Source organism: Silene latifolia, chromosome X (assembly GCF_048544455.1).
Source record: "Silene latifolia isolate original U9 population chromosome X, ASM4854445v1, whole genome shotgun sequence".
NCBI lineage: Eukaryota > Viridiplantae > Streptophyta > Magnoliopsida > Caryophyllales > Caryophyllaceae > Silene > Silene latifolia.
Window position 1 is genome coordinate 66,254,265 of NC_133537.1, and position 14,187 is coordinate 66,268,451.

Genomic DNA, 14,187 nt, shown 5'->3' on the forward strand with positions numbered 1-14,187 from the left:
ATCTTATTTAATTATAATGAGAAATTTTTGGGGACGATGCTTTTAACACATCTTACTAAATAAAATACTCTCTTCATTCCACTTTATTGTCCTACTTTACATTTTTGGAAGATTTATGAAATAAAGATAAATTACTACTCTACTTCTTTTATTAGGAAGAATAGAGATAATGTCATTTTGATAAAGTAAGTGGTAGTTAAGAGCACGGGGAATAGTGATAGTTCACTAATTTTAGCAATATCAAATTTAGAAGGAACAATTAATTTAAAATAAATTTTTGAGAAAAAAGAAGAATAAAAGTGAAATAAAAGGACTTAACTATTTTAAGGCATCGTTCGGTTGTCCATTGGAATACAATTCCACCGGACTATCGAATTCAAGGGAATTAAATTCTCACATGAAATTCATGGGATTTTAACAAATCCGTTTGGTTGCCTATATAGAAATTCAACTTTCCAATTACCTAGAGAGACCTAGATAATCCAACTCCGAAGTTGAAAACTCCTTGGAATATTGAATTCTTACACTTTGTCAAAAAAAATGGGCAACCAAACAAGTCCCTATTTTGTAATTCATGGGATTTTCCAACTCCCAGGGACAACCGAACGAGCCCTAAATGTTTAGTAAATACTAGTATATGCAAAGATAGATTGAGATACAAGTTATCCGAGCATCCCAGTAAAAACGGCCTCTTAAACTCAAACAGTTGATATTGAGACAATCAAACCTCATCCCCATAACTTATTCATACATAAACATGTTGGAATAAGTTGCCTAAAATGGCCTACATTTCTCAATCTCAGTCATGTCGGAGTACCATAGATATGTATACACACACCATATTCCATAATGTATTACTCCGTAGTAAGATACCAAAGATGGCACTAGTGAGAAGAGATGATCCTTATCAAAATTACACCAAAGATGAGAAGTGAGAACCCTCAGCAGGCCTTCTATTAGATGCACATCATCACAAAATAAAGCCTATTTACATACAAGTATACATACAACTACAAAAAAAAAAAAAAAAGTGCACAATGACGACCTTTATTTGATTAAAGAACTCTCCTGCCAGTGGCGGATCTCTTCAGCTCTGGACAGGGGCCAGGCCCCCCCTCTAATTATGGCCCAAGTCAAACATTATAAGGAGCTGGGCTTTAAATACACTGAAAATGGCCCCCCGGCCCCCCTCACTTTAACAAGTTGGATAAACGGGAGCCTTGTACTCCATAATACGGAGTAAGAGAGTAGGACTCTAGGTAGTCACGTAGGTGTGTCTTGGTAACTTGGTATTTTAAAAGGCACTATTGTACAAAAAGTGTACACAAGAGTACAAAACTCAACTGGAGCCTTGTACAACAAATCTATTATTACAAATATAATACTCCCCATAAATTAGTTATTAAAAAGGCTTTGTTTTAGGAACTTCTTACGCAAGTCAGAATTGTACGTTAAATTTGATTTTTTTAGACCTAGTTTATGCTATGTATTTGTTCATTATACAAGTAGTTCTACATAACTAACGTATAAATGGTCTTTAAGTTTATACTTTATCACACACAAAAAAAAAATGATTTCTTTCTGAGCCTGATATTATATAATTTCTGAGCTTTGCCATAGAGTTTTGAACTTTGATATAAAAAATTTCTCCTCTGCATAAATGTTGAGCTCAAAATTTTACTATTAAATACAGAGTAGTAATCTAACTTATATACTTGTAAAAATTCGAAAATAATACATTTAAACAAAATAAGGTTTTGAGACGGTTGTATTACTTCTAAAAGTGTAATCCTTTTTTAGGCTAAGCATAATGTGTAAGAACTTTATTTTTTTTATGCTACTCAATCAATTTTATGTTATGTTAAAAAAAATAAAAAAAAATTCTTTCGGCCCCTCTTTAAAATCTTACTAAGATTCGCCACTGTCTCCTGCACTGCTGCACATTTCAGATTCCGTCTACATTCGTTTCCTGGATGCACAGGAGTTTCCGCTCTCATCAGTGCCCGAGGTTTGAGGTCGGTAATAAACATTATATGTGGTGTCAATCGAATTGAAGCCTAGTTGATGGATGCTTCACTAGCTTCCGCATAAACATTCTATCTACAGCAAAACACCCCAAAGGATGAGCTATGTCTATCGGAGGCTTTTTCATTTGTCCCAGGTCCTTGCTGCAAATTTGCAGAACAACCCCAATTGGTATTTAAAGACGGGGCAGGAGACCATTGGGGAGCATCAAATCCTTGAACCAACTCGGCCAACATACCTTGAAGATCCTCCATGCTGCAAGCAACCTCCTGTAACAGCCACGGATCATACAAAATTAGCATGTCATGTAAAATGTCTAACTCTTAAAGAGTAGTAACAGGAATTATATATTGAGAATATATCACCTGCCTAATTCTCGTCTTTGTAATATATTTAGTTATAGTATATATTTTCTATATCTAGCTTTGTATCTTCTCCGTATCTTATGTATATCTCGTATTCCTTATTTTGTAATTATGTAACCCTAGAATCGTAGCCATGTACTCTAGTATATAAGTTGTATTCATGAATCGTAAACTATGCAATGCAATTCAATAATATTCAACCGTTCATAATTCTATCATGGTATCAGAGCCTCGTGCTCTTGATAGAGGTTAAATCCCTCGGAGTAGATCCTATTTCCGAAAATCTACCCACCCAAAACCCGACCCACTTCCGTTGCCATCACCCGCGCATTGCATCAAACGTATACCCGTTGCTTTCGAAACTCCGCAAACACCTTCTACGCATCACAACAATATTTCCTTCACGATGGAACCAATCTCCACTTCCGCTGCCTTTATCCGCGAATTGCTTCAAACATACACCGTTACTGAAACCGACTTTCTCTACTCTGTTACTGAAACCACACACAATAATTACATCACAAAGCATCTTTGTTTAAACGACAAACCCTTGCCCAATATTTTACCCATCACAGGTGAAACCCTTGACCTCCAAAACCGACGGCCTCACCACCACTGTCGTCATTCGAACTCAAAAACGACAGCCACCGCTGCTCCTTATTCACGCCACCATGAGTTTCTCCTGCATCACACGCATAAACGACATCGACACACACCATAATTCGCTCCTCCACAAAAAAAAAAAAAAAAAAAAAGGTCAATCGTCACCATTCACAACCACCATGGTACCGTCATTCGACCACCGTACTACAACCCAGTTCGGCACCTCCCATTCTCGCCTGAAAACGTAGTTTAGAACTCTCGGAAACCGAGCCAATGCCTCACGCAAATACACCACCAAACAGACTCTGTTTTCACAAAAACAGAGGCCTGACCAGCAGCCTTTTCGACCCTTTTTCGCACCACTTAGGACTATCAACGACCCCGACTATTTCCATATTCACAAAATTAGTAATCTCACGATTCCAAAACGTCCAAAAAATCGGATTTTCGTTACTGTTTGACCCTCCAACGACCTCATCAAAGACCGTCGCAAACACACTTTATTTTCGAAAAGTCGGCTAACTTCAGCATCTTTCGACACCTCCTTCTCCGACTGTCTACACGATAAAAACGACACCTCCGACTACCTAGCATCATCGACTTAGTCATCCGTTCCCGCAATTTTCTGTGTCAATTTTGGTGCGTCCCACTACCCCGCCAATCCGATACCCATATAAAAAAAAAAAAAAAAAAAACTTGCGTATGGATTTCATTTAATTCGTAAGTGAGTCTAGCTACGTACTATCCATGTTCCACATATCAACAAGAGATGCTCAACTTGTTGATCCACTTCCTACACCATTCTCCAAAGATCGCATTCTTCTTCTGGATTCCAAGTTTGGACTTACGTTCCGACCGTCCAACTTGCGGGAGCGTATTGAGAATATATCACCTGCCTAATTCTCGTCTTTGTAATATATTTAGTTATAGTATATATTTTCTATATCTAGCTTTGTATCTTCTCCGTATCTTATGTATATCTCGTATTCCTTATTTTGTAATTATGTAACCCTAGAATCGTAGCCATGTACTCTAGTATATAAGTTGTATTCATGAATCGTAAACTATGCAATGCAATTCAATAATATTCAACCGTTCATAATTCTATCATTATAGTTACCGACCTAGAAGACACACTAGACACGAATGAACCTCATCCACATTTAACAGACGTGTGAGTGATGTGATCAAACTCTTGACTCCTTTTTTTCTAAGGAACTCTTAACTAGTTTTAGAGCTAAGGATGAGAGATGTTTAGATGACCCAATCAAAATGGAATGCTCCCAACACCACAAGATCATAGGGATCAACCATACAAACTTAATATTAGTTTAACTCGGTTAAGTTATTTACAACGCAACAAAACATGTTATAAAAAAATTCCAAGTGTAAGATTTGCAATAAGAGATGGTGGTTCGGATTTCTTCAGATATCTAGAATCTATTATTCAAAAAAGATGGGGAGTTAGACGGAGATGTGGCTCACAGAATTAAAGCGGGATGGTTAAAATGGAAGAGTGCTTCAGGGTTTCTATGCGATAAAGATATGCCCCAAAGATTAAAGGGAAAATTTTATCGCACGGCAATTAGGCCTGCCCTACTTTACGGCTCCGAGTGTTGGGCCGTGAAACATTGTCACATTCAAAAGATGAGTGTGGCGGAGATGCGCATGTTGAGGTGGATGTGCGGACATACAAGGAAAGATCGGTTAAGGAATGAGGTGATTAGGGAAAAGGTAGAAGTGGCGCCAATAGAGGACAAGATGATGGAAAACCGACTAAGATGGTTTGGCCATGTGAGAAGGAGACCTATGAACGCACCAGTTATGATTTGGAGACTTGGAGAAAGAAAAAAGGTCCCTAGAGGCGGAGGAAGGAGAGGCAGACATGGTTGAGAGTGATAGAGCACGATATAAGAGTTTTGGGGCTTGAGGAGAGTATGGTGACGGAGAGGTCACAATGAAGGGAAATGATACATGTGGACGTTTAGTATTTGATGTTTTTTGACAGATTTAGTGTTTTTTTTTATTTATTTAATTTAAAGAAATTAATTTATTTATTTTTCTCTCCTTTATTATACACTTTTTCAACAATCACTTTCTTATAGATTTTACCTGGTTCATTCCGGATCCTTAACTCTATTTCGGTTTTTAAAAATCGTTTTAATCTTTTCTCTCGATTTAAATTTTAAGTTTTTATAAAAGAAAGACGAAATTCGATTTTAAAACCCCTAAGTTCACCTTGACTTTCCATTACATTTTCGTTCTCCCTTTTTGTTTTTCATCTTCCTTTTTCTTATTCGCATTTTGAGGCGTGCGTTCACCCATAGACGGTTCGAAAGGATGATTCATGTCAGCCGACCCCAAATCATTTTGGGATTAAGGCTCTGATGTTGTTGTTGTACTTAACCGAAATCCACATAACCAGCAAATAAGTCCTTTAGATAAACTCAAAATACAGTATATAACATGTATACACTCACAGCATACTCCGACAATTGACAATTTGATTATTGAAATTTAAACTTTCTCTTGCTTGCCCACAGTTCGAGAATCTAGTCTTAACCACAAAGATGTCCTATTTTTCCTATATATATATATTGTTCCAATGGTTAAGGAGAAACCTTTCTCCTGAGATCTTCCATAGGTTTTCGTCCTTCCAACATGACATAACTCGTCACAGAAACTACAATCAGAATTGACGAATATAATTGGCAATTTGTATCATAAACTGTATGAGAGGGCTAATTAGTTAGCAAAAATTCAGCACTGCAGAAACAGATTGCCAAGTAAAACGCATTTCCCAACCAAAACCACGGGAATAACTAACTCTACAGAAGGCAGGCAGAGAATTGAAGAAATACAAACCTCTTGTTTAACTTGTGACATGAGCGACCACATTTCTTGCATGAAATCGCACAAACCCTGCATCCATCAACATTAGTCTTCTCTCAGTACTTACTTTTCAATCTGCTACCCATATTAAACGAAACATAATTTAATAAATCAAACATTTGAATCAAACCTCGTCATGTTCCTCAGTGGGATCGTACATTCCTGCATCATACAACATCTTCTTCCTTGGATCCGACAACACTGTAATGTCAAAACAAACATTCAGATCAGTAAGTACCTTGTTTTATCTTTTGATATTCATATTACCCTTTCCGTCTCACTCATTTGTTTACCTTAAGGGCAAACACCTGATCCTGATTGGAACGGAACAAGTTACCTACCATACATGGTAATTAATAATCTCATATCAAGCCAGTATTGTTAATTACCAGAATATGCCTCCTGAATCTTCTGGAACTTTCGCTTGGCCTCCCCAACAAAAGCTGGACGACTATTTGCCCATTTATCCGGATGCCATTGCTGCACCAAAAACACAAAACTTTGGGAGCCACTCCAACAATTAATTTGTTACAGTACAGCAGTTCTTGTACTGTAATTCGACAATAATAACCAAAGGAGCCAAGCTCAACCTTGTGAATTATTGAGGAATTAGATAGAAGAGTAGAAAGAGAAGTAAAGATATAAAATGAGAATTGTAAGATTGATATTATGATTGAATGAATTCATTTGTTTACAGTTATGTTGTATTTATATAACTAACTTGCCAGCTAATGACAACTAACAAACTGACAGCTAACAACCTTCTAACCGACTTTAACCAACTCAAGGGTTGTTACAATTAATTTCCTAACAAACTTGCCACACTGCATCATACTTCCTCCCATCAAGAATGACTTGTCCTCAAGTCAAGTATTAACTCCGGGAATGATAAAGTCAGGATATTTTGCTTCAAATGCCAAAGCAGGCTCCCATGTAGCTTCAAATTCTGCAAATCCTTCCCACTGAATCAAGTACTGGACTTGAGCTCCATTTTGGAATTTAACAGTTCTTCTGTCCAGGATTGCAGTTGGTTGCAATGTCTGATCAGCTAGTCGTCCTTGTAGCCAGCTAGGAATATGGATGGCAATGGGCAGTGTACCCCTAAATTTCTTTAACTGTGATACATGGAAGACATCATGTATTTGAGCAGTAGTAGGTAGTTTGAGCTTGTAAGCAACCTGTCCAATTCTTGCCTCTACTTGAAAGGGTCGAATATTTATGAGCTAGCTTTTGATTAGCCCTTTGTTGCACAGAGATTTGCCTATATGGTTGAAGTTTGAGCCATACCCAGTCCCCCACAAAGAAATTCCCTATCATCATCCGTGTCCATCCGCCAATCGCTTCATTCTAGCTTGTGCTTTTACTAAATCTTTGTTTGATTAATGAAATCATTTGCTCCCTCTTCGCAATGATCTATCAATTGCCTCAACTTGATTCACCAGGTAAATAAGGCGGGTGTAATGGTGGTGATTGTAGACAACCTCATAAGGAGTATGGCCGAGTGCGGTCTGCAAAAATGAGTGTTGAACCACCACTCACCCAATGGCAACCATAAACTCCATTCCTTAGGTTTATCCCCACATACACATCTTAAGTATGCTTCCAAACACCTATTCACGACCTCTGTTTGACCATCTGTTTGGGGGTGATAAGCCGAGGAGAGTTTGAATTCAGTGCCATGCAAAGAGAATAATCCTTGCCAAACCGACTAAGGAATCTTTGAATCTCTATCACTCACAATGCTTCTTGCCAACCGTGCGGCTTGAATATGTTATCTAGGTAAGCTTGAGCCACTTGTCTTTCTTTGAAAAAGGGTGAGCTAGTGCCACAAAATGAGCACTTTTGCTTAATCTATCTACCACCACAAATATGACATCCTTCCCATTAGATTTAGGAAGTCCAGTAATGAAATCCATGGAGATGTCTACCCACACCTCTTCCGGAATTGGCGTGCATTGCAGCAATCCACAGGTATGCGGCCACAATCGGCCTTTGCTCGACAAATTGTGCAATTCCTCACAAATCTTGCCACCTCTTTTGTCATACCTTTCCAATAAAACAATGTCTTTACTCTTTTCAAAGTGTTATCTCGACAGTGGCTCGCTTCTCTGAAGCATGAAGCCATTGTAAAAGTTGCCCTCTTAATTGCATATCATTTCCAACAACAATTTTCCCTTTCCTTCTAAGGAAACCATCTTGAAATGAATAATGGTTAACAATTTCTTGTTGATTGATTTTCTGAATAATAGCTGATAGGTACTCATCTGTTGAATAGCTTTGTGCAATGAGTTGCTTAAGATCGGATGACACTCGAAATAGCCATTAGTAATATTTCGACCCCTGGACCCTTGACAAAGCATCTGTGCCTGATTCTCTTTTCCACTCCTATATTGTATCTCATAATCGAATCCCATCAATTTGGATAGCCAAAATTCTTTGGAAAGGAGTAGAGATTTTCTAACTTTGTAATAACCATTTAAGGCTCTTTTGGTCCGTTCGATAAGGAAAAATCTTTGTCAGGGTATTGTTCCCATTTTTGACCGCAAATACAATGGCCAACAATTCTTTTTCATACACCGATAGCTTTTGCCATTTAGGCCCCAATGCTCTCTTGATATAGGCTAATGGGTGATCATCTTGCATGAGAAGCGCCCCTATTCCATCATTTGAAGCATCTCTGTCTCTCTTGTAAATTGTTTGGAGAAATCAGGTTCTGCAAGTACGGGAGCAGTAGTTAGTGCTATCTTTAGCTGTTCAAAGGCAGATTGAGCTTCTTGATTCCACACAAATGCCCCTTTCTTCAATAGATTGGTGAGAGGCACGCTTATTCTGACATATGCTTTAACAAACTTTCGTAATACCCCGCCAATCCTAAAAAAGCTCCTCAACTCCTTGACTGATGCGGTATGGGCCATTTTGCAATGACTGAATCTTCTTTGGATTTGTCTCCACCCCATTCCCAGGAGATAAAGTGGCCCAAATATTCCACTTTCTTCATAGCAAAGGAACATTTAGATGCCTTAGCTGACATATTATGATCTTTGCATTAGTTGAAAAACGTCCTCCAAATGTTTCCAATGCTCTTCTGGTGAATTGCTATACACTAGTATATCATCAAAAAATACTAGCACGCATTTCCTTAGTAGCTTCTTAAAAACAGAATTCATCCATCCTTGGAAGGAGGCAGGTGCATTTGTAAGGCCAAAGGTCATCACCAAAAATTCATAATGGCCCTCGTGAGTTTTGAAGGCTGTTTTATAAACATCATCTTTATTCATTCCGAGTTGGTGATAGCACGCCTTAGATTGACCATCAATATGGTTGCTCCAGATAGTTCATCTATAAGCTCATCAATGACTGGAATTGGAAATTTGTCTTTGATTGTTGCTTTGTTGAGTGCTCTATAATCAATGCATAACCTCCAGGTACCATCCTTCTTGCCCACTAAAACCACAGGAGATGCAAATGGACTGCTACTATTTTGAATAATGCCATTTGCTAACATCTCTTCCACTAGTTTTTCAATGATATCTCTTTGTTTCAAAGGGTATCTATATGGTCTAATGCTTACTGGAGTTGCCCCTGGTTCCATTGGAATTTTATGATCAAACACCCCTCTAGATGGAGGAAGACCCTTAGGTTCCTCAAATACTCCTTTATACTTGGTCAAAAGATTTTGAAGTTCATGACAGGGTGGTTCAGTTTCTGTGTCTATGGGTATGGACAGGTGATTTAACTCCATATCCATGCTGCTAGTAGGAGGAACCAACTGTAGCAAACACAACTGAGATGCTTGGGACACCATTTTTTGAGAGATTTCTCCCTTATGAACCTTAAATTGAGTTGCTGGTACCCCTTGCAACCTAACTGGAGTACCTTTCCATTGAAATTCCATAACCAACTTCTTAAAATCCCATTGTACAGGTCCTAGGATACTCAACCATTGCACTCCTAAGACCATATCACAACTCCCCAACGGAATTAACAAGACATCAGTGGTAAAGGCTTGCCCATGTAAATTCCAAGCAAAATTCTTGCAAATAAATTGACAGGCCAAGTGATTCCCATCAATGACTTGACCACTGACTTGGGTGGGATCTTTTCTAAGCGGCAGCCCAAATTTTTAGCCAAAGACAGATCCATGAAGTTATGAGTCTTTGCTAGAATCTATGAGGATATGTAAGGGTTTTCTACCATATGTACCCACTACTCTCATAGTTTGATAACTTTGATTACCAGAAAGGGCATTCATCGAAATACAAGGTTCATCCAATAATTGCTCCTCCACAATGTCATCCTCTAAGTCAACAAGGACTTCCTCCTGTTCATCCTCCCCACTCTGATACCAATGTTACAGTACAGCAGTTCTTGTACTGTAATTCGACAATAATAACCAAAGGAGCCAAGCTCAACCTTGTGAATTATTGAGGAATTAGATAGAAGAGTAGAAAGAGAAGTAAAGATATAAAATGAGAATTGTAAGATTGATATTATGATTGAATGAATTCATTTATTCTGATTATGTTGTATTTATATAACTAACTTGCCAGCTAATGACAACTAACAAACTGACAGCTAACAACCTTCTAACCGACTTTAACCAACTCAAGGGTTGTTACAATTAATTTCCTAACAAACTTGCCACACTGCATCATAATTCTATCTATCTTTTTTAATTAATAAAATTGACCTCTCTATTTGGTGTTTTGGATTTTTTCAAAATTAATTTAATTGAATTACTACTTTACTAGTACCTCTCATCCCCTAAATATGAATCCTAGTTCGGCCACTGCATAGGAGTGTAAAACTTTACATACCATAGCGAGCTTGCGATAAGCGCGACGAATATCGTTTTGGGAAGAATGAGGCATTACATTAAGCACATGATAGTATGATTCAGAAGATGCGAGCTTATTAACTTCCATTGATTCAAGCATGCAATAATAATAATAATAATAATAATAATAATAATAATAATAATGTGATAAAACACGGGTAGTACAATTGAAGGCAGAGTTATAATAATAGTGTTGGATTAATGAAACAGGGGGAAAATGGGAAGGTTGAGTGAGGTTTATAAAGAAAGACGCGGAAAAATCTAGAGATAACAAGAATGGCGGTGGTGTATTTGGAGGGAATTTGTTTGATGGGGAATGGGGATGCTTTATCAAAATATCTCTTGAGAAGCTTCCGGAAGTATACCATATTTAGTAGGTTTATACACATGGCTATTTACTTGTGGTTTTCGATTTTCTTAATCTAGATATTTTCTGCTACTTCACATTTTTACGTCACTGCCTTCTCACTTCTGGACCCTTGGGAGTTGGGTCTCTGTCAAGTCTGTTGACAGTTTATCCTTTTGAAACTCGGCATTATTAGCCACATATGCCATGTTTGATGGGACTTGATACACGAGTAGAGCTGATCGAATGGTTCAGCCCAACGGTCCAACCCGCCCTATCCTATATTTTTGTGGCCTTGTGGGCTTGGACTTTGGATATCGCCCAAAAAAGCTTGTGGCCCGGCCTAATAAAGGCGCGACGTGTAATTAAGGCCGGGTCTGAGCTAAGCTTATGGCCTCTTGTGAAAGGTTGTATCAAACAACAAGTGGGTCGTGCTGAGCTGTGCCTCGTGTTAGCCCACCATGCATGCATGCAGGAGAAGATGGCACAGGCTGGCATGAGAAAGGGGCTATGTGTCGTGCAGTGCCGGTTAAATAGAAATGTCAGCACAGGCACGACTCATGGAGTGTGGTGTCGTACTATTCTTGGGAGATCTCAAGCAATTCCTCCACTTAGTTTAATTTTTTCGTATTTTGGGCGTGCTAAGCGTGTCGTGCCAGGTTGGTCGTATTCTGCTTAGGCTTAGCAGAGTCTTGTTTCTCAAACTTTGGCCCACGGCATATCATACCATACTGAGTCGTGCTAATCTCGTGTCGTGATAGTCCAACAACTCGTTGCGTGCTCACTTCCATCTCTACAAACAATGATGTAAAAGAGGGTTACCGGTTACGGAAGTGTCAAATTTCATCTACAACAACAATGGTGTCATTTAATTAGATTTTACCGAACTAAAATATATTTGTTAATTCTGATTTTTAATCGTGTTATATGACTCTTAAATTAACGAATATATTTTACATTGCTTCTCCTCTATGTTAACAATAGGACCAAGTGATTACTACAGTGCGACGTTGCTTATATTCCACTATCTATTGATCCAAAATTTTTCGGTTCAAAATGTAAAGAAAATCACGAATTGTTGTGTAGCACCATTTTATGCATAAGACCAGCTTAATAACACAAAATACAAGTAAAATAGTGAATATAGTTGTAGCAAAATATTTTATTTTGAGAATCTAATAATTTATTTTGATAATTTGTACAATTTTTTTTTTTTGAGATTTGATTTTTTTTTTGCTAAAATGTCAGCTTTTCATTGATAATCAGCAATACATACAAATTTCGATCATATTTGTGCTAATGTTTACATCAAGCGCACCTTACTTAACCAAAGTCTATCCCTAGAAGGAATAGGCTTGTTACAACATGTATGAAATCTATTATGGAGAGAAGTAGCAATCTGCCTAGCCACCAGGGACGGACAAACCAATCGATGATGGACCCAAGCTTCATTCCTTTGTATCCACACATAGTACCATACTGCAATTATAGCAGCACTGGTGACTTTCTTTCTCAGGCTACTCCATCTCCTCCTCTTAATCTGTTGAAGCACATTTCCAGAGCTAAAAGAAGCTCCTAACGAAGTAGTAACCAAATTCATCACCTGCAAAGTATATGGACAATCCTGGAACACATGAGTATGGCTCTCAATAGCCATAGCACACAAGCAGCAAAGATTATCATCTACAACCTTGTAAACATACAGTCTGTCCTTCATCCTCAAAGCCTGTTGTGAAACTAACCAAGCAATGAACGCATGTTTAGGGGCAGCTAGAGTGCACCAGACAGACTTATACCAAGTGACTTCATCATTCCTTCCCCTTAACCAATTATAGCAACCCTTAACAGTATAGCTTCCAACATTCCCATCATTCAGAAAACCTTGCTTAACTATGTCCCTCACCTGACATACCTTCCTCCAGTGCCAGCTGACATCAGTAGAGGGAGTATAATCAGACCAAGGACTAGCTTTCATATACACATGGTGGACCCACTGGACCCTGACTTATTATCGGTCTGGTTGCAGCCCACCATGCAAGCTTGCCAACAGTAGCAATATTCCATGTTTCACTCCATTTCAGTCCCAGTCCTCCCTCCTTCTTAGGAGAACAGACCTTCTGCCAAGAAAGCAATGGTGCCTTATTATATTCAACACCACCTTCCCATAGAAAATTTCTACAAATAGCATCCACTCTTTTAATAACACCTTGAGGCAGCACAAACATAGAAGCTCAATACGTATGCATTGTTGATAATACAGAGCTTACTAGAGTAAGTCTACTAGCAAAGGATAATTTCTTAGCACCAAGACTCCTTACTCTACTCACAATTTTATCAATCAGACTTGCACAATCTTTGATTTTCAATCTTCCAGCTGTAATAGGAACACCAAGGTACTTAAAAGGTAAAGTACCCTCTAAGAACCCTGATATAGATAATATTTCCTGCTTCAGGCCACTCTGCACCCCATTAAAATAAGCACAAGATTTCTGAGGATTCATCTTCAATCCAGAGGCATTAGAGAAAGCAGAAAAGGCCCTTAGCAACAGCACCATGGAGTGAGCATTTCCTTTACAAAACATCAACAAATCATCTGCAAACATCAGATGAGTAAGCATCATTTGTTTGCAAAGAGGGTGATAATTAAATTGCATCTTTTCAGTAGCACAAGCCAAAATTCTGCTTAAGTATTCCATGCATAAGGTAAATAATAGAGAGGAGATGGGATCTCCCTGTCTTAATCCCCTTTTGCCATGAAAAAAACCGAACGTTTCTCTATTAATAGCTAGACTGAAAGCAGCACTTGTAACACACTTCATCACTAGATTTTTGAACTTGTTCCGGGTGTGATTCCAGAGCAGATATTCGTTACCACCCGTTGCTTGTAGAATGATGTCCTTGGTTGAATCCTTCTTGTCTTTATCGTTCATCTCGGCCTCTCCTGCAACAATGAACGAACTGAGGGCTTGGCTTTGTGCCAAGCGTACTCACTCCGACGCTCAAGTCAGTAACTTAGGGGATAAGCTGTTCCTTGGCTAAATGTATATTGTAGAGAGATAGGGAAGATTATACCAGATGAATAGTGTTTCTTAGGTTAAGTTGTGGATACTTTCCTCAAT

General features: G+C 38.4%; 2 protein-coding genes across 2 annotated transcripts; both read right to left on the reverse strand.

The window, feature by feature from the left end:
* Positions 1-865: 865 nt before the first annotated feature.
* On the reverse strand, positions 866-11,113 carry LOC141623368 (uncharacterized). The gene is made up of 5 exons (XM_074439477.1): positions 10,703-11,113; positions 6,275-6,365; positions 6,016-6,086; positions 5,859-5,915; positions 866-2,294 (listed from the first exon to the last, which is right to left on the reverse strand). The coding sequence occupies exons 1-5, from the start codon at positions 10,820-10,822 to the stop codon at positions 2,097-2,099; spliced, it is 537 nt and encodes a 178-aa protein (XP_074295578.1). The 5' UTR covers positions 10,823-11,113; the 3' UTR covers positions 866-2,096.
* Positions 11,114-12,371: 1,258 nt separating this feature from the next.
* On the reverse strand, positions 12,372-13,764 carry LOC141617512 (uncharacterized). The gene is made up of 3 exons (XM_074434709.1): positions 13,413-13,764; positions 13,100-13,274; positions 12,372-12,996 (listed from the first exon to the last, which is right to left on the reverse strand). The coding sequence occupies exons 1-3, from the start codon at positions 13,762-13,764 to the stop codon at positions 12,372-12,374; spliced, it is 1,152 nt and encodes a 383-aa protein (XP_074290810.1).
* Positions 13,765-14,187: the final 423 nt, after the last annotated feature.

Coding starts and splice junctions, on each gene's coding strand:
- LOC141623368 (XM_074439477.1), bottom strand. CDS start 10,822: ATGCTTGAATCAATGGAAGTTAATAAGCTCGCATCTTCTGAATCATAC. Junction 6,366..10,702: donor CTTATCGCAAGCTCGCTATG/GTATGTAAAGTT, acceptor TTTTTGGTGCAG/CAATGGCATCCGGATAAATG. Junction 6,087..6,274: donor GATTCAGGAGGCATATTCTG/GTAATTAACAAT, acceptor TTGACATTACAG/TGTTGTCGGATCCAAGGAAG.
- LOC141617512 (XM_074434709.1), bottom strand. CDS start 13,764: ATGGAATACTTAAGCAGAATTTTGGCTTGTGCTACTGAAAAGATGCAA. Junction 13,275..13,412: donor GAAAATCAAAGATTGTGCAA/GTCTGATTGATA, acceptor TGCTGCCTCAAG/GTGTTATTAAAAGAGTGGAT. Junction 12,997..13,099: donor ACTGTTGGCAAGCTTGCATG/GTGGGCTGCAAC, acceptor TACTGATGTCAG/CTGGCACTGGAGGAAGGTAT.